The 20,191-nt window shown below is 54.6% G+C and overlaps 1 protein-coding gene across 1 annotated transcript in view; it reads right to left on the bottom strand.

Moving 5' to 3' along the window:
- Positions 1 to 20,191, bottom strand: part of SAMD11 (sterile alpha motif domain containing 11) — a 158,582-nt gene that overhangs the window by 11,441 nt on the left and 126,950 nt on the right. Inside the window, 4 exon segments of the mRNA XM_056333045.1 lie at positions 6,942 to 7,645; positions 7,912 to 7,990; positions 8,384 to 8,499; positions 17,642 to 17,792. Of these exon segments, the coding sequence (XP_056189020.1) occupies positions 6,942 to 7,645; positions 7,912 to 7,990; positions 8,384 to 8,499; positions 17,642 to 17,792 (1,050 nt within the window).

Below are 20,191 nucleotides of genomic sequence, written 5' to 3'. Positions count from 1 at the left end.
CCCTGAAGGAGTGTTTCTCCACATGCACCGCAAAGCGGAAAACTCTGACTGCCCTGTGGGTTTCTTTCCCTCAACCCTTCTCCTGGCTACGTGCTCCGAATGGTAACAGGCCCCGATGCCTCTCCCTGGTGGCCCACTGCCTTGCCGGAGCGCGAATCACTGGAGAACATCTTGCTCTTTCAAAGCGTTCATTTTCAATCCACCCCAGCCTGAAACATCCATCGGATCGGTCTGCCCCAACACAGCCACCGTCTCGGAGCGCGCTGCCCTCTGCTCCGCCACAGGAGCTGGGCATCTCTCCTGGCCAAGCATCTGACGGGTGATGGGATGACCCCTGCCAGCCCCTGCCACACTCCAAAGACAGCACAGCTCGGTTCAAGCTGATATGTCAATTCTCCGAAACGCAACAGCGGTTCAGGTCCCAGCCCTGTCAGCAGAGACGAAGGTGATGGGTTCCAAAAGGGTGGAAGAGAGCCCCCCCACCCCTGTGCTGCCCGTGCCTGACAGCACAGGACGTGCACACGGGGAGAAAGCTGGGCTGGAGCCAAGAGGAGCCGGAAGAGAGGCACAGAGAATAAGAACAGCGAGAGAAACGCCAGCCAGGTATCGACTGCAGCATGTAAAAGGAAAAAATGCAGAAACAAGTAATGAAGAAACCTAGTTCCAGAAACCACCACTTCGGGGGTGGGAAGGCACCATCAGCCTGTGGAACTCACTGCTGCATGATGCCATTTACACCGCAACCCGGAGGACATTTATAGGGATGCGAACATCCATGATTATAGTGGGTAGAGAAAGAGTTTATGAGGGGCTACACTATTATGCTTCAGGGCGTGAAGCAAGAAATTACCAGAAAAAAATGTTTCTCCCAGGGGTCTATCATGACAGAATTATCGGTCCTGCAGGCTTAAGGTGCTTCCCTGAGGTGTGTGATCAGCACCATGGACGCAACCCCTGGCTTCGACTCCTTTGCTCTGGCCACGGCAGGTCAGAGAGCACTTCTGCAAACAGTGACAAGGTAAAGCGGGACGCAACAGAGTCATGGCAGGGAGCACGAGCCGGGAGAACGAGGAGTGGCCGGTTCCCTGGGGGAACGCACCAGTTCAGAGGCAAGAGGCACAGAAAAAGCCAACAGCAAAGCCGCCAGCACAGTCCAGGGTAACGGGAAAAGGACAGGATTTACAGAGGAAGTCATCATGCCAATAAGATGCATGTAAAACACCAGCAGTCTGCGCAAGAAGCGGTCAGATGCTGTGTAACCATTTCCACCACATTTCCGCTCCCTACTTCCTGCTTCCCGGCCCAGCCTCGTCCTCCGCGCCGCACCACGTGCCCTCCCCACCGCCCCACCGAAGCGAGACAGCAACGGCTGCTGCAACCGAAACTGCACCCCCCGCCCAGCACTGAGCGGGTGACGGGCACCCCCCGGTGCAGCGCCAGCGCCACCAGCCCCGGGCCCGCCACAGCTCCACATGCCCCCGGCAGATGGGGACACGTCTGCATCTCTCACATGCACAGCCAGGGCAAACAGATGGGCACCAGCCCCAGGGCCAGAGCACCTTGGCTGGAGCTGTGGGGAGAGCCAGGAGGCCTGCCACCTCTGCCAGCTCTACCTGTCCTTCTGGAGCAGGGATGGGGCTGTCCCTCTCTCTCCCCACACCTCGGTGACTCAGACATGTCCCTGCAGGCCTCTCTGCTGAGCGCTTCTTACCAGCCCGGGACCCTCAGCGTGCTTGCCTTGCTGTGGGCAGCAATCAGACATTTTGCACCTCCTTCATATCCTTCATCTCTACCGCAATCTTTCCTTCGTGCAGGCACAGGGCTCGCAAGGTGCTCTGCTTGCTGCTCCCCAGGACAGCTCTGCCTGGCTGGGACTTGCCGAGTATGGGGAGCTCGTTGCCCCTCACCTCGCCACCCTCCATCCCCCTGGAGGCCAGGCAGCCCCTTGCTCACTTCACACCCCTTCTTTTTCCAGCTATAAAAAGCTTCAAAGACTTCTGTGTGTCTGATAACAGTTGCAGAGAAAACCATCGGCTGTCGTGCAAGCCTGGCGTCTGTCAGCACGGGAGGTGGAGGCAGAGGCCATGGCCAAAGAGCCAGCGAGCACTTTCCTCCCCCTCGCCACCCCCACCTACCAGACAGACAGATGGACACGAGCCCTCATTCCCCTTCCTATTGCATTCCATTTTGCAGGAGACAAACACACAGCTGCTTATGTTAAAATTCACAAAATACTCAAATGGCTCAGGGCTCCTTTTCCTTTTCTGCCATTTTGGGGGAGGGTTTTTCTTTCTCTGGGTGGGGGTAATTCTCCTTCTCCTTTTTGGAAGAGTGGCTGCAGCTTGGTAAACAGAGGAAGTGAAACTGAACTCAGTTATTCCAGGCACAGTCAATGCTTGGGCGAGACACCTCCATCTGCAGCCAGAGCAAGCGTCTCTGAGGGGATCTGACTGTAACAGCCAACTGCTTTAAAATTAGGTACTTCCTTATTCCAAAAGCAAGCCAAGGATTGAGTTGCAGCAACACAGTGCTTGGGAATGAACTCCCCAGTCACTAGCCAGCCAGACCCATCCTCAGGGTTTAACTTCAGCCGGCACAGGGAGAGGCTGGTGAGTCCCTGCCAGGCACACGCTGCCCTTCGCCAGGTCCCCACCGCTGTGGGCAGAGATTTAGCCCAGATGCTGCATTCACAACTGGCAGGGATGAGGGGGAAAGTGTAAGGCTTCCCTACAGTCCCTCTCCTGCACACGTGCTTGTGATCCCGGAACCACACTGAGTGTGGGATTATTTGCGGGGTTACAGACATTGCCAGCGGAGCTGGAGTAGCAACTGCTTCTCCTACAGAAGCCTTTCTCTGTGGTTTTCCCTCCTTTGTCTTGTCGTGCCCCCAGAAGAAAGGAAGGGAGAGGTCAAGATGCACACAGATGCACACACAGTAACCTGCTGTGTCCAAGACTGAGTGCAAGACAGGCCTGCTGTATGGGAACAAGAAATATTTTCCACATACCCACACACAGACAAATGCAATACAGCCAAAATATTTATCTCAGAGAGTTTGTTTTCCCTTCCCATTTATAACAGGGAAACAGGGACTGACTGATGGAAATATTCTTGGGAGGGGGAAGGTAAATACCAATACTTCGGGTTCCGGCCACAGAACTTAAAAGCTAGAGGGTGGAAACCTATTTTGACTGAAGTTAGTGGCAAAACACTCCCATTCCCTGCAGAGAAGCCCAAAACCTCATGATGACTGCGGAACAGCTCAGCCCTGGTAGCTCCAAAGACTCGGTCGCCATTCTGGGTCCTCAGCACCCTTGATGTCAAGGTTGTGGAGCCTGGTATTCAGGTGTCCCCCCTGCCCTTTTGCTCCCAGCCGTCTGAAGTCACCAGATGCAGGAATACTGGCAGGAAGGACTGCTGCAGGATGACACAGCAGCTGACCACAGTGGTCCCTCTGGCCTCAGTGTGTATCTAATTTGCAACTAGTACAGGTCCAGCCCTCAGCACACTGCACGCAGTCACCGGCCCTTTCCAATTTTAACATCCCTAAAGCAGAAGGGTTCCTGTCCTTCCTCCTGTCCCTCCTCAGGAAGATACATCACCGTCTGCTCCATCTCTGTGGATGGCTGCACCCACTCACCACTGCTCTGGCAGTCTGGAGAATGATAATAAATAGGTGCCAAGTGGCTAGAAGGGAGGCACCTTCTATTATAATAATGACATGTCACTGGATCCTGCTGGACTGCGAGGATGCATAAAGGGCAGCATCTATTCCCTGCCAGGCCTCCTCTGTCTTGCTCTATGATAAATGACGGTCCGAGAGACTGGTAATGGATTACAGAGCATTTCACCAGATGGGGCCCCGCGTGTAAGAACTGAAAAGAATCCATCGTCCCAGGCCAGTGTCTTGTAGACAGGTGTCCACGTAAAAGCCCTCACCACCCATGCCGCAACCCATTTATAATTTCCCTCCCTCCTCCTGATATCCAGCTGCTTCAGAAGAGAAGCCAAACGCTGAACAGGTCAGGGAGAGCAACCCTTCTGGTCAGCACAGTGCGGGAAACCTCTGCTGCAAATCCGGCAGCCAGGCTGCAATAGGGTTGCCTCTGCCGCACGGAGACGGGTGAGTTTTTGCTCCTGGTATCACAGGAGACAATTCAGGTGCCAACTGGGAGACCAGTGCACAAAGCAAACCCACTTGAAACTCAGCCCACCTATGGGTTTAATCAGTTTTGCTACCTCTCTCTAACCCCTTCCCCATTCCACCCTGTGCACGCACTCCCACTCCTTCTCACACACCAGAGAGGGCTTGGGTCATGGAGTGGCACTGGAAGGCTTGCGTTAATTGCTCTCCAGACTACAGATCAATAGAAGGATTTTAGCCTCCTGCACACTCCATCCTTCACCTTTTCCAAAGGACGGGGCTGGAGGAGGGCGGTGGGAGGAGGAGGGGAGCAAGGCTGCTGAAACCTTGACAAGATGAGGTCATCGAGCAGCCGCCAGATCCCCAGAAGGCAGCTCAGGGAATCGACCAAGCTCTGGCTGCCTCATCGATATTCTTCCCAGTGGGGACAGAAAACGGCTCTGTGCCTCCAAAGGAGGAGCCTCCCGGTGCTGGAAGACCAGAGGAACTGCCTGAAACGCAGCAGTCATTTTCAGCCAGCCACTTCCCTCCTCTCCTCCCTCTGGCTCTTCCTCTCGGCCTGCCACGTTACCTGCCTTGTTCAGGTCGTTACTTTATAACGACAGCCTCCAGCATACAGCACAACATAGTGACCATCCGGGCCAAAGGAGCAGTCCCTGTGCAAAAAGGGGTTACGGAAATTATCTGGCACCAGGGGAGAGGTGGGTGCAGTTCTGCCTGTCTGTAGGTGCTTTGTGTTCCCCGAACCGAAGTAACACATTTTTCATTGACACACCTTACCCCAGCACACCCCACGATCCCCGCAGCATTTGGATCAATATAGCTCTCAATATTTCAGTTGCTGAACTCCCAGCCCCCCTACCAGCCTGCTGTGCTGCACCGAACAAGATGCCCTGCCTTCCGAAGAGAAGAGAGAGAGCTTCTGCCATGGAGTTGTACAGTGCCAAGCAAAACGGGGCCTAAACTCTGTGCTGCTTTCCCGCAAACAGGCAATATTAACAGCCGCGACAGCATGTGAAGCTAGCCAAAAGCAAAACTGCCCTCAGGAAAAGACCTACAGCCCTGGAACAGGCTCCACAAATCACAAGTGCTCGAAAACCGGGCAGTGAAACACAGCCCTGATCTCTGCCGAGGCCTCAAGACACGATCGTGATATAAATTCGAAGTGATAATAATAAATGGCCTATTACAGTAACTCACGGATTGCTGGGGGAGGGAGGAAACCCATCTACAGTCCTGGCCTCCCTGCAGAGCCTCACACAAGTGATGAGCACCACAGAGCCGTGTGTTTCCCTTTTTAATGGCCAGGAGAAAAAGGCTCCTGTGAGGAAGCCTCAGCAGCCCAAGGCAGCAAGAATATTTATCATGTTGGCCACCTGCCTGTCATAGAAAAATCGCTTCCTCCTTCCTGGTTGGAAGGCAGCTCTAATGAGTGATGGGCAGCCGCATTCACAACCGCAGCAGCTCTTTGCATAGAAAACAGGCAGCCTCAGCGACCCACATGCCATGCCTCCCCCCCCCCTCGCCCCGTTCTCCCTCTTCTGTGTGGCAGGAGGTCCCACCTCCTGCTAATTGCTCAGCCAAGTAATTAGCTGAGGCAGATTTTGGCTCTGGGCTATGCTGGCAGTGCTGCCAACCTGCTCCCCACTGGAGACCCCTGGGCAGACCAGCTACCGGGGTCTGAAGCCCCACTTTGTACCACCTGTACTCACTGCTCCCTTCCAGCTCCAGCTGTGCCTGCCTCTGCCCCTCTCCACAGCCCAAGGGACTGCGCCGCTGAGGACCAGAGAGCTGGCAAGGACCTCCCTGCCTGCCTGCCGTACCCAACAAGCACCAATGCAGCTACAGCAGTGCCTGTGAGACTGAGAAACACCCCACGGGCAGGGGAAAGAGCCCACCTACCTCTGCCCGGGGAAAGGGGCACAGCAGCGGTAACTCCGACACCCCCAAGGGCATAGGGCAGCCAAGATCTACAAGTCACTGCCGGGGGACTCTGACACCCCATCCCAAAGGTGCTGTCTCACATGCTACCCTGGAAACGTGCCAGACAGGACACTCAGCAGGCAGGAAAACGCTGCAGCCTTAATCCTTCACTTCCCCCGCCGCAAGCCACGGCAATGCACAGAGGGAGAGACGAGCATGTGGGAACCAGCCAGGCACCCTCCAGCCCCGCACGTCCCCAGTGCTGTCCACACCTCTCCCTGCAGAACAGCCTCTGCCTTGCTCCCAGCCTGCGGCCTCTGCCCACACAGCGCAGATCCACGTCACCCCGGCAAGCTCTCCTTTGGTTCTTTGTCCTGCTGTACCCGGGTGTTTCTCTCCAACCTGGGCCCTCCGGTCCCTACTCCTCGGCAATCGCATGAGCACAGCCCAACAGTCTTTACAGCCTTTCAGGCCACCCTCCCTGAGACAATGCTTCTGGCCCTTCACTTGTAGGGCAGCACCTTGCAGCCATCAATAATTTTTGTTGCCTCCCCCTGAAGCCCTCCATTATTTACTGGTGTCTGTCCTGAAACATGGCTTCCAAAGAAGGCCCAAGCATCTGCAAGATCCTGTAGTCCATCACATTGAGATCTCACATGCTCAGGATTCGCTTTGTCCCTGCTGGCCCTCTTTATGACCCTTGATTTGCTTCATTGCAAATGGGTCCGTACTAATTGAAAGAAGGTGCTTGGTTCCCTGCAGAGAAAAAAGAGCTGCAACCACACTGCAGAACAAGAAGGGGGAAGCATCCCACTTCTGGCATGCTGCAAAACCTGTCGCTGCTCCAGCCAGTAACTCAGCAACAGGCACTCACCTGCATGGAAGTACGGGCTCATCGTGTAAGGGAATCCGAAGGGCAGTGGCTGAGGTGGTGGGATGGAGGCTGGCGGGAGATATTTCACCTCGTTTTTGTTGATGCCTGGTCCAAGCAAATGGCTGGGGGACTCAGCACTCGAGGAGCTGCAGGGGACATTTTGGACAGCAGCCGTTTCACCCAGCTCCTTGGCCCCTTCACAGACTTTGCCCGTCTCTTTGCACTCCTTAAGCTCAGTAGCCGAGCTGCTGCTCTCAGCCTTCAGGCTCTCCGGCTTCTCATCGCTCACATCCGCATCGCTCTCAGAGTCCTTCATCTCCTCATCATTACAGTCCGGTGCCCCGTCCCGCACCCGGGGCTCTGCCAGCTCCTTGGCCTCACTCAGCCCCTGCGGCTCAGCGCGGTGGTGTGCCGACTTACGGCTGCCCCGCCGGGGCTGCTCCTTGGGCGGCGTGGCACTGTTGGGGACACTGGGGTTGAGCGACAGCAGGGGAGTGTTATTGTGCCGCAGCACCAGCATGGCATTCCTCCGGGAGAGCTCCTCCCGCAGCGGGTGGCCCTCAGGGATGTCGTGCACATTGCGCAGGGCCGGGTGGTCTGGGGGCAAACCGGGATGCAGGCTCAGCGGGTCACCAGCCAGTAGCCTTTGCCTGTGGAGATTCTCCAGCTCCTTCTGGCGGATGATCTCAGCTGACATCTCCAACCTAAATTGGGAGAGGCAGAGAGGGAACGTCAGGGAGGAGGGCTCCGAGTGACGTGCTAACACCCCGCCATGCCGAACCTGAGCTTGCAGGACCATGGTGTCACCTCCACACCCACGCCTTGTTTCCACTAGTCTCACCTGGGCACCACTCTGTCACCTGGGCACATCTCACCCCGCACAGCACCCCACGTTGCTCTGCCTGCTGCTAGGAAAGGTAAGGAAAACCCCAACCCCAGCCCAGGCAGGCTAGCCCTCTACACTCTTTACCTTGCCAGGTTTTGCTTTCGTAGCATCTCTTGCTGCCGTGCGAACATCTCTGCTTGTGCTGGCTGCAGGAACCCGTAACCTGGGGACAGGGATAACAGTGCCAAGGGGTTATTAATCTCAGCATTGACTCTTGGGTAACTCAGGGTCGGCTCCCCAGAGGGCTAACTGAGCAGGAAAGGGCAAGCGGGAGCTGCCTTTCTGTTCTAGGGCCCATTTATGCCCTCGCTCCCAAGGCAGTGCAGCCTGCTGCTCAAAACATGGGACCAGGAGGGCTGCTGGGGATTAAAAGAGAGAGCAGAACAAGGCAACCTGCTCCTATCACTGCAAAACCAAGGGTGAAGTCAGCACAACAGTAACAGGGAAACACAGAAATCATGTCTGGGCTGTGAGGCTACAGGACGGTTTGTCACAGCCTGCGCCTTCCCTCTACCCGCTTCCCCTGGCTGACCGCCAGCATTTCGTACGCACTCACCTGGTGTCTGGCACAGAGCCGAAGGCACCCCAAGGAAAGGAGGTCTCAAGTGGGGCCCCAGGGCAATATGGGGTGCATTCTGGGGTGAAAGCAGAGGCGGTGGGTGGGATATCTCCCTGCAGAAATCAGAAAATAAATCCATGTTGAAAACCCGGAGGCTCCATCCACAGCGCCCAGGGGGCCCAGGCTCGGGAAGAACATCCTTTCTGCAGGTGACCTGCATTCTGTGCCAGAGGCTGTTCTGAGATAGGAAGATACATATTCACCCACATGCAAAACTTTTAAAAGGGAGATAGAAAAAGAAGCAGAACCAGAAGGGGAAGAAAGCAGCCAGGACTCCGTAGGTCCCACATACTTCCCACCTTGACACGTCTGCTTCTGTGGCCTTCCAGCTGTGCTGTTCAAAGGGGTTTTGGCTGCCCAGGGATAGCAAAAGCAAGGCTGAAGATGCTACACCTGCCTGTCCCCTTGGCAAGCTTGGGTTTCTATCTCAACTACCTTACAAGTGGAAAGGCATTCTGTATTTTGGGAACTGAAGTGTGGGTCCACGAAGACTGAAAGGCGTGACTGACTGGTACACCTCACAAAAAATCACCATCCTAGCTGGAAAAAGGGGTGATTTTTAATTCTGGATGGAAAAGCTGTAAGAGAGGCAGAGGAAGACGCAGACAGGCAAGACTGGGAGAGGGATGTGAGCAGGAAATGCCACAGGGTCAGTGGAAGGGAATACGACTGGTGAAGGAGCGGGTGATGGTGGCCAGAATGGGTAGAGCAGATGTAAGGTGGCAAGTAAACTGGAAGAGGCAGGTTTGAGGGGTGGGGAAGAGGATGATGCCTGGAAGCAAGGCAGGCAGCACTTGCTTGTTGCGGGGAGGTGCGTGGGGGAAGCAAATGAAAAAATTAAGACAGAAAAAAAAAAAAAAAAAGGGCAGGAAGGGAATAAGAGCCAAGGTCTCTTCCATTAGTCAAATCTGTCCTGGGAGCCTGCAACCAAATCTCTGCTTTCCGGCTGCACGTCTCTTAATTCCTTTTGATGGCCACTTACAACATTATTACCTTCACCAGGGCATCTAGAGGCAAAGCCAAGTGCTGTGCCGTTTATTTTCATTTTACAATATCTCCCTATAAAATCTGCTTCAGGAGAGACTAGAGGGCAAGAGAAAGGGAGCAAGGAGGTGCATGTGACTTTGCAAAAACCAGACCATACGCACAACCATGCTCCCCCTTTCAGTGCGGGGATGCCATGCCAAGTGTGGGATAATGTGACAATCCTAGCCATCCATGCCCCCACCCCACACAGTCGGGGATGGATTACTACCATGGCTCATGGAAAGCCAGTCAGGGACTCTCTGTGGATGAGGTGGGCAAGGAAAGGATTCCTGTCCTTTCCCTAGATCTTCCCAGCGCGGTTTTATCCTCATTCTGTGCAACTGCCACTACAAAACACTGCCACACACTGACCCACAGCACAGAACAGGCTGACTCCCCTCCGAAATTCCTCCTTCTCCCTAGCCCTTGCCCATGTGCCTGTCTCTGCCTCCCCCCTTCCCGTCTGCCTCTGCTCCCCTTCTCCCCTTCCCCTGGCTCCCTCCGTCTCTGCTTTCCTCCTCCTTCCTCCCCTAGCTCTCCTCTAAACTAATTGCACAGCTCGCTGTGTCTGGAGGAGAGCCACAGATCGATCCGTCGCTGTTGAAATGTTAATGCTAATCGTATAACCGCTCCGCCAGCACCTCGCACTTCAGTGGCAGCTCCAATTAATCTCAGGTAACGCAGCGCGTGACCTTCGGCTCAGAGCCGGGGCAGCAGCCAAGCGATGCTTATGTAATTACACCATGAAGTGTGTAATCACCTGCCCTAATCCCCGAGGCCTCACAATTAGCCGAGGCCTCGGTCGCTGGGCTGCCAAGTGCTTTGCCACCCCGGACAGCCTGCAGATGAATAACGGACAATTAAAGCGGCATGACGGGGGCTAGGAGGTGTCCGTTCGATCGTAATTAGCTGTAATCATGGGGAGACGAGCCTGGCAGACGTGCTGTTCGTTTTATAAGAAGCAATTTAGGAAATCAAGTTGCTTTTAACCATTCCGCAGCCAGGCAAACTGTGACCATGCCCTCCGTGCCCTTTACATATGCAGAAGAGGGGACCCTGTCCGAGAGGTGACAATGCGCAGAAGCCCCAGGTGCAGGCAGCACACAGCTCAGAAGGAAATGCTAAAAACAAAGAGAGCTTCTTGATTTCAGCCAAGACGCCACAATCTGTGCCCAGGAGGCTTGGTGCCGTGTCCGATGGGGATCAGGACTGGGCACTGGGAAACAGAAGGCTCTCCCTTTGGTGGCAGCCCAGTGTTCATCAGAGGGCATTTTTATGCTTTAATTTTGCACTACAGGGCCTAACTTTGATCCCTAAGGAATTCACATCTGCTCAAGACTCTGCAGTTCATTCCCTCTGTCCTCTCACCAGAGCTGTGCGGCTTCCCTGCCTTTCAGGGCCAGGGATGAACTCATAGTTTGCAGTGGTCAGTAAGCGGTGCCGGGGGGGCAGGGGGCGGCAGGACAAAGCAGTCACTGCGGGACCCGATCACATTGCCGGGCACGTGGCTGAGCACGGCACCTGCAGTGGCTCGGGAAGGGGCTGGAGGTAGTTGGAAAAAGGGCTGTAAGAAACGCATCAGGAGCAACTTTGAACGTGAGAGGTCAGTCACTGCTTATGTTACACAAGCAAAACACACTGGGGATGAGTCCAAAGGTTTAGAAAATTCAGGGAGACGTTTACACCTGCTGTCATCATGCCTGCCCGACACAGTGGACCACATGGAGACCCCAGAGCTGTTCTCTCAGCAACACTGGAGCTCTCCACCAAACACGCGCATAGGGCAAAGCTGCTGGCTGAGGCCAGATAACCAGGACCAGCCCAAGGTCCCGTGACTGACACCGTCACACCCCTGGAGCCTGTGGCCTGTAGTCTGAGATGGGAGGCTGCACGTGCCCAAACATGAAGGGGTCATTGTACCTCTCCTGGCATCCCCCCCTTAATGCTCAGCATCAGTCCCGAGCAGCAGGTAACCTAGAAAGAAAGCAGGTATGCTCATGAATATTTGGGGGACAAGGGACTCCTCTCCCTGCAGGTAGACCGATATTCAGCAGGTGTAGCAGGATACTCACAGCAGATACTCATGCTGCATAGCCCCCGTGGAGCAGCGCTTCACACTGCCTGCGCTACCACAAAGGACAGATGCTTTCTGCCATCCCACAGACCCAGCCCCCTGGCTGTCCAGGCGCGGGACCTGTCAGAGCCTGCTGCTGTCCCCCCCCAGCCCATCTGCCTGATCCTTGGCATGGAAACCTGGCACTGGAGGGAGGGAGTATGACCAGGTCGTGTCCTGGCACAGAGCTGGGAAGACCTCCCAGGCTGCCTGGTACAGATACAGCCAACTGCTTCCAAGGAAGCTTGGAAATGTACTGGCAACCCCAGAGCAAAAAGCCCCAGAGACTTTAACAAGGGCTACTGTGCTTTTAGACGGATGTGCACCAGAACACAAATCCTTGCATGCTTTCTCAGGTACGTATCAGCCTTCAACCCCCCCTCCACACCTCCACCACCACCCCCCCCCCCATTAATTTCCTTCCTCCTCTTCTTCCCCTCTCAGAGTAAGGGCTGAATTACAGTCCCATACTCTGAGGATGTGTATTTAGCCGTTGGCAATTACATCTGATAAGCCTTGTCCTTACCTTGCAGAGAGCAATTCTGTGTTACTACATATTCCTCCCCTCACCCCCCCCCCCCTTTTTTTTTTCCCCCTAATATGCCAGCTGGAGGCTTGTGAGCAGGGTATTAGGGGATTTGCACTGCATGCTGCTAAATTTGATATGTCCTTTAACAGGAGACAAATGGTTCACAAGGCTTAAAAAGTATCGACTTTTCTTTAACAATAAGCACTAATGGCCTTCAAATAATCAATATTTAAAGTCATTATGAGGTTACACATTATACTGTTAAAATCAAGCCTTTCACTTTAACCCCATCATATCCTCCCAACCCCAGAGCAGTGCTCCCCCCAACTCACTCCAAGCTCAAAAGGAAGGCTCGGAGCACAGGCTGTGACTGGAGATGTGAGAGGGTCAGGAAATGCAGATTGAAACCGGCAAGGCATGGAAATAAATTTAGAACGGATGGAAGAGGGGGGGGGGGGGAAAAGAATGCATGAAAGCCCTGCTTTCTTCTGCTTTGCATTTGATAGGAAGAGACACTTTAAACCTGAGGTAATAGCCAAGCAGCACACAGCTCCTTGCTGTTTTGCCATCCGCAGACGCTGTCTGTGCCAGGAAGGGAAAATAAATAAAATGAAAGGGCTTTCTAAAAATGGTGTTTGGGATTTCCAGGCAGAGACATGTACTGGCGCTGCCCTTCTAGGGCAGCAATGAGACCTGGACACAGAGAGGGTCTGGTTTATGCTGCCAGGAGAAATCGCTCACTCAAAATCCAAACTGGTGCTAAAACCAAATTAGTTAAATCAGGTCAAGCTCTTTGGCCTTTGCTCTGCATAACATTCAGCCAGCTGGGATCTGGTGAGGCATCCTCCCAGTGCAAAAATCAGAGAAACAGGGATACAGCATTCAGAGCAGAGAGGGGGATGCAAGGCTGGAGTAGGAGGGAGAATGTGTCCACAGACGACAGGAGAATGTGCCCAAGGAGCCAGGAGTGAAAAGGAAAGCCTCTGCGACTGGGGCGGGGGAAGGAATTAGGTGATGAAATCAAAAATGGTAGCAACAGCAGATGGAAAGAACACAATCCAAAAATCCTTGCTGGGTATTTCAGGCACACCTTTGCACAGAGAAAGACCTCTGGCTGAAGCACAATGTTTGTCAGCTTTCTGCAATGAAAGGGCAAGGAGTGTATCTCTGAGACTCTGCAGCTCCCACTCCCAGAACACTCTAGCCAAAGGGCTTGGCTTCCCAGGACCTCAGCAGATCAGGATGCTGATGGCATCTCACCCAGGTAGTATTCCTTGCTCCTTGGCACTCCCCCTGCCTTCACCCCATAGCTGTCTACGGTCCTAGAAGATGAATTGTGTCCCTAATGCTCCTTATAGACAGCACCAGAGACAGCCAAATACTGTTACCAAAGTACCTGCCCCTCAACACTTGCCCTTTCTCTGACTATCATCTGCCTTCTGCCCCTCCTGTGAAAGAGGGCAGGCTACCCCACACAGACCCCATGTCATATACTGTACGTATGTGAACAAGCTCCCAGCAACTATAACACAGACCTGATGCATCGTATTTAGCCACCAAGCTTCACCACACTCATCACACTGTTAAGCAGCTCATCCAGCCTCATCTGAGAACCCGTGCAATGCCTTTCATTTTCAGGGTATAAAAGTTTTTCTTTAAAGGGGGGTGAATGCAAGTGTTCCCTAGGCTTCATGCACACTAGCCTGCTCTGTGAGAAGCATTCTGCTCATTTCAAGAGTACTATCAGGAGCAAATTCTGCAGCATGTACAGGGAGATGAGCACTTTGGGTAAGAACATGCCAGGCTAAACGACCCCAGCAAAACCAAGTACACTGCCAACAAAATTTGGAGACAGGATCCAAGGAGTAGGATCCAAGCAACTCTGCATCTCTGCAGGGCACAGCCACCTGCCATTTTTGCAGGAGACACAGCAGTTTGGAGATGGGAAGTACTCCAGGCTGGAGTAGTTACAATGACACCTTTTAGTTGCACCCTCTCCTCTTCCAAGTCTTTTTATAACACTGAACTCAACAATCTTTTCAAACAAACCACCAGGTCCTGGCACTCTGTAATCCAAGTCTGAAGCAATCTAGAGAAGCATCTAGGAAACCCAAACCATGAAACCAAATGGATTCTCAAGCCTGCTGCTTGACTGTACTTTTGGCAAGACGTATCAGTTTTACTAACTCTTCAGCAGGCGGAAGCTGGTACAAAGAGGTGAAGAGACCAATACTCTGCTACAAGGACCTCAGCTGCTCCAAGAAAATCCGTATTCAGTGTGTCTGCCTGCACACGTGTGTATCATGTCCTTCAGAGCCAGTGCCCACCTGCCTGCCTTGGGCTTAGTATCATTAAACCTACCAGCCTGTTTCTGACCAGCAAAGATGGATGCTAACTAGTTGAGAAATGTCTGAACGTACCCATCTTCACCTAATGAATGTTTGGGAAGGCTCATCATCCACCTCTTCACACCCGGAAACTGGAAAACTGTATACGTAGCTCCCACTAGCAGGCAAAGGTCTCTGCAGTCCTACCTTTGCAAATCCAGCAGCTCTGCCCTTATAAATAGAACTAGGTCACCAGTATAGGTTTTCCCCCCTTGCTTTACCAGAGATAATGGATGAAGTCTGGAGTGGCCAATTATTCTTGCCCACAAAGCTGCTGCACTAGAGAGCTGACCTGATCCCCACAGATCTCCCGATAGGAAGCTGAAATGGAATTTTAACACCATGCCAAACAGTTCACATCCCCCTGCATCATGTGCTATTACTTCTGCTCTTGGGAAAGGAGATGCCATAAATCTACCTACAGTTTGCCTACGTATGTGAGCCAGCTTCCTCCATTCCCTTCTCCTCTGTCAGTGCCTACTTGAACCTTTTAAAATTTCTATACCTTCATAACAAATGTGCACAGAGGCTGCTTTGATTTATCCTGTTGACAAAGACCACGGCAGCCAAGTACAAAACTCAAGGCTAACAGCAACAGGGAGAATGGAGGGGAGAAATGAACCCAGACAGTGCTTCGCCGCTTAGAATACATGCCCACGGCCTCTCCTGGCATACCTAAAACGCCTGCAGTGCTTTGGCAAAACAGCAAGAAAACAGTTTGCACATGACGGCTCCAACCAGGCCATTTCTGAGTGGAAGCAGAGCGATACATGCCGACCCTTAGTGACACTCAGGTGGCTGCAGACCTCTGGGGAGAAATAACAATCATGTGAACCAATGTCAAGGAGACATACCAAGTCACGGCTATGGGGCAGACTTCTAGCTTCCCGTTTCCCAGCAGGACTCCCCAGCTCTGCTAACAGAGGATTATCACACCTGAGAGCCTGGCCAAGGAGGCAGGCCATGCAGGGTCGTATCACACCCTCCTTGTGGGAGCAGACAGCAGCAGAAAGAACAGGCAGTCCGGTCTGCCATGCCCTTGCACACTGGAAGAAGCAGGCACAAGATGTGCCCAGCCAAGTCCACCATGGTGATGTTTCATGTCGTTTGTCTCAAAGCTCCCTGGAGAACTACTCTGTCCAGGCATTTAGAGCAGGTCCTGTACGCATGGTCCAAGGCAGGAGCAGTGTGGGAAAACAAAACCAGGGCTGATAACATGCTATGAGCTTTGTTTCAGTCTGCAAACTCTTGGACAGAAATGAGATTACAGGAGTATGTAGCACAGAGAAAAAGGCAGCTTCTTTCTTTCATTCCCACCAACACAGCCACAAGTGGGTGCAAGTGTCCTTGCTCTATACAACATGCTGCATTATACTGCTCTTTGAACTGAGGTGCTCAAAGGCCTTCCCAAACATTCAGTACAACCTGCTTTCAAAATGAGAACCACTATCACTGTGCAGCAAGGGAAAATGAGACACAGAGTGACTTCTGCAAACTTAACCCAAGGTCCTACAGATATTTCTCTCAACATCAAAGGCAGGTCATGCCCCTATGTGTTCCTTTCCCCCACCTCGCCTTGCTAGGATTTTCTCCTCGCTTATGCCAACGCAACTATTCCTAGGGCTGCTTGGAGAACTGAATCAAGATGAAAAGGAGTGGTCTTTTCCAACCGTTAACTCCTGGCCTTCAGTCTCTGTCCTCTGACCTAGCGAATGACTTCCCTCTCCCTCCCGTAACTGCTGATGAACAACGGCCCTAACTCCAGCCCTCTCCTTAACCTGCTAATAACACCTTCTTCCCAAGTGATTTACTGCTTCCTGGCCTAGCCCAGCTCCATTAGCTACAACACCTGTCTGGCAGTGGCAAGTACCTCTGGATTTGATACATATCTAATGCACGTTCAGGTTGCCCCTCCTATGCGAAGCACCTCACCATAAGCAACCTCCACCCTTCCATACGTGCCTTTTCAGCCAGGCCTCTGGCTGGCCTGGCACTTCTCCAGGCCACACATGGCTGGAGAAATTTTCCTGATGACTAGCTGCACTAAAACTCATCTATCTCTGCATTCCTCACAGGTCTGCCTACAATCCGCATGGACTGCACTGGATTTTATTAGGTGGGTTAGCCAAAGTACACCCTTGTAGGAGAAAGGTTTACCAGGTCTGCCCAGCGCCTACACACTGCAAACCCATTGGTGAGAAAGAAGAAAAAAAAGACAGGATCTCCAAGGCTATAAGGGGGGCGGGGGGAATATTTTAAACTCAACATAAACATATGCGTGCTACAGAACTAATACTGCAGCCTGCTGCCTGCCCCCACTCCAAGATGAAAGCCAAAAAAGTCTAGATACTGGAGTCTTTCATAGCTTGTCCCGTGATACCCAAAGCCTTTGCATCCCTGTGGCTACCAGGCCCTCTCCTGCCTCTGCTGTCCTTGTCAGAAACACACAGAGCTTTAATTTAATTTCCTTCTAAAGTTCTTGATTGAGGAGGGAATAGCTTATGGCACAGAGCAAAATAAATGAGCTAGAATTTCTGGGGCGGGGGGGAAGATTTCTAGCACTCCTATCAGTAGTAAAGGCAAACTGTGCCTCCTTCTTCCTCAAAAAAGAAAATTTCTTTTCTTTCTATTCCATCCTAGAGCACTCCTTCCCTCTCACTATCTGAGGATGCTATACAACGCAAACTTAAAATAATCTTAACTTGCTCTGTGCCAAAGAACAGGTTAGAGTCTAGCATCTGCTCTGGAGATCCAAGGCAGGACTGGGACCGTTCCCACCGCAGCCGAGACCGGGGCCGTTCCCAGCAGGCAGAAGTCGCCGGCCTGGATGCGGACACACACCGCAAAGCACAACCGCCCCCCGGTGCAGGGACCCCAGCACGAGGCAGCACACCGGCACCTGCATCGCCCTGGGATGCGTTAAGGACCCAGCCTGCCCACCCGCAGGGGCACTGCCGCCCTCACCCAGGGATGCCCTGCTCCTGGACCCTTACGGCACGGGGCACCCCCTTCCAGAGCATCTCCGAGGTGCGGCCCAGCCCGCCCCCCCCCTCCCCGCACCCCTGTGGATGCCGCGGCGGCGGGAGCAAACCCCGCCCCGGGGCGTGGGGCAGCCGCGGCCGGCCCTTCCCCCGCGGTACCTCTCGGGGAAGTGGGTGTCCCTGTGCTGGGGGAGGCCCTGCTTCCTCCGCTGGCTGGAAGAGTTGCTGGCCGAGGGGATGTGCGCTTCCATCGCGCCGGGGTTGCGCGCCGCCGCCGCCGCCGCCACCTCTTGCCGCGCCCGGAGGAGATCTGGGGAGAGGGAAGGGATGAGCTGCTGCCCACCACGGGCCCCCACGGCCCCCCCGCCACCCCCCCTCCCCGCACCGGCCCCCCGCAGGCACCCACCGCCCGCCCGCCCTCCGCCGTGGGGGGCTGCTGCGGCCCCTTCGCCTACAGCCGCGCACCGCCCGGCCGGCGGGGCTGCTGCGGGGCTGCTGCGGGGCTGCTGCGGGGCTGCTGCGGGGCTGCTGCCGGCCCTCCGCGGGCGACAGGGCTGCTGCTGCCAGGGCTGCTCCCGGCCCGGCCCACCCCGCAGCCCCTCGGGCGACAGGCTGCGCCTTTGCCCCCCCGTCCCCGCCGCCCCCCGTCCCCGCGGGGCGGGCAAGCTGTCAAGCGGCGGGAGGCGGGGGAGCGCGGCCGGCCCTGCGGCTCGCCGGGCCCGGGCTGCCCCGCGTGCTCACCCGGCAGAGCGGGCTCTTCGCGGGATCCGCCTCCGCCGCCACGGGAGTTTGGCAGCGGAGGAAATTGTGCAACTACGGGAGGGGGTGGATTGCTGTTTAATTGCCTTCCTGTCGGAGGGAGGGAAGGGGGGAGGGAGGAAGGGATTCATGCATGCATGCATGGGGGGGAAGACAAAAAGGAGAGGGAGGCTTCCTACCCGCCCACCCCGCGCCCCCCCGAGCCGCGGCAGCACCTGCCCGGCCGCGCCGAGCCCAGCGGGGCGCAGCACGATCCGCCCCTCGCCCCGCTCCGGGAGCCACCGGCCCGGCCCGCGGCCACCCGCGCCGAGGCGACCCGCAGCCCCGCTCGCCGGGCACCGCCGGTTTTGGCCGGTCCACCCCCGGAGCCCCCTCGAGCAGCATCCCCACCCCACCCCCCCAAAAAAAAAAAGCCGCGACCCAGCATCTCCCGCTGCTGCTGAAAGCAGGGGACTGGGTCCCGCTTCCCTCCGTAGCCCCTACCCCCTGGGGCAGGCACCCCCCGCCTCTCACCCAGCCGGGGGAGCCCCATCCATGCTACCGGGTCCAGCTTAGCTGCGGCCACCACGCCTCAGAGCACCGAGGGCTGTTTCCCCGAGCGCGGTGACCCCCCTGCCAGCCACGCAGAGCCTGGGGGATGCTGCGGCTCTGGCCTGGGCAAGGGGGGGGGGGGGGCAGCTGGCCCCGGCAGGTCCGTGCCTGCCTAGCACAGCTCTGCTCTAGCAAAGACTGGGCCACAGAGCAGGTGAGGATGGGGTACAGAAAGGGGCCCCTTCCAGCCATAGGCACAGCACCTCCATCAGCAGGTCATGAAGAAATGCACCCCTCATTAACCTGCTCTGCCATGGCACCATCGCAGAACCCTCTACCTATTTATTACATGGGCAGACTGTGCAATGACAGCTTATACGTGTGTACAGTCTTTCCAAGGTGGGTGTCAGTGCAGACAAACTGCCCACACGAGTGCCTTGTGATGGACAATGCAGGCATGGCCAGACACACCACAAGCACAAGTTAATGGGGATCACAGCGCACTCCCAGGAAGAACAGGCAAGGCAGCAAGTACTGTTGGCGTGCTACTGCACTTGCCTTCTTGGGGAACAATGCTGGACAGACCTATGAGAAGGTCTAGCGACACGGACACCCACAGCAGTTGCTCTGGCAGAGGCTTTTTCCAGAATGCTACTCTCACAGTTAAGCACCAGGAGTCCCTTAGTTCCTGTACGTATTTGAAAACATCCCGTACACAACTTGCTTATATCCCACAACAAAACCTTTGCTGCCATTCACATGATGCACAGCAAACACACACACACACACACGCATACTTAGAGGAATCCTCCTTCACACACTCACTGCACACCGCTCTGCAAAAGGAAACCAAAACACAGCTGGGGAGAGGAGGAAGATTTCTCTTAATGAACACACCCTGGTCAGGACCAGCTTGCTCTATGGAGATTTCAAAGCACTCCACATCCAGCAGCATATTAGTCCTCTCCCTGCAACTGATTCATAAAGCTAGGTTAATCTAAGAGTGTCGCATGACCCTGGTAACGATACACTTTTCATCTCCTTGCCTTCCTTTACGCCACCGTGCTGTCTTCCTTTGGTTCTGGAAATCCCAGCCATCCATACTCCCATTAGCCACAAGATGTGCGCAGCTAAGCTTGAGCTTCACCAGTCACTTTTTCAGACATTTTGGCCAGGGCTGAAGCCCCGTGGTGGGGCTGCAAGTTGGGGTGGAAACACTTTTTGTGGGCAGTAAGAATGACATTGGTACCTAGGCTTTTCCAGCCACATTCACGCACATACAATCCCTGTCCCCACATCCCCACAACTGAGGGGACAAACATTAAAATAACATACAATTCTGAACTGAAAAAGTACGTAAGAAACAGTGAAACAACAAACTCTATCAGATCACATAAAAAGCCTAGAGAATTCTCTGAG

Source organism: Falco biarmicus, chromosome 3, assembly GCF_023638135.1.
Source record: "Falco biarmicus isolate bFalBia1 chromosome 3, bFalBia1.pri, whole genome shotgun sequence".
NCBI lineage: Eukaryota > Metazoa > Chordata > Aves > Falconiformes > Falconidae > Falco > Falco biarmicus.
Note: the sequence above shows the minus strand (reverse complement) of the source record. Positions and strands in the feature narration are given on the sequence as shown.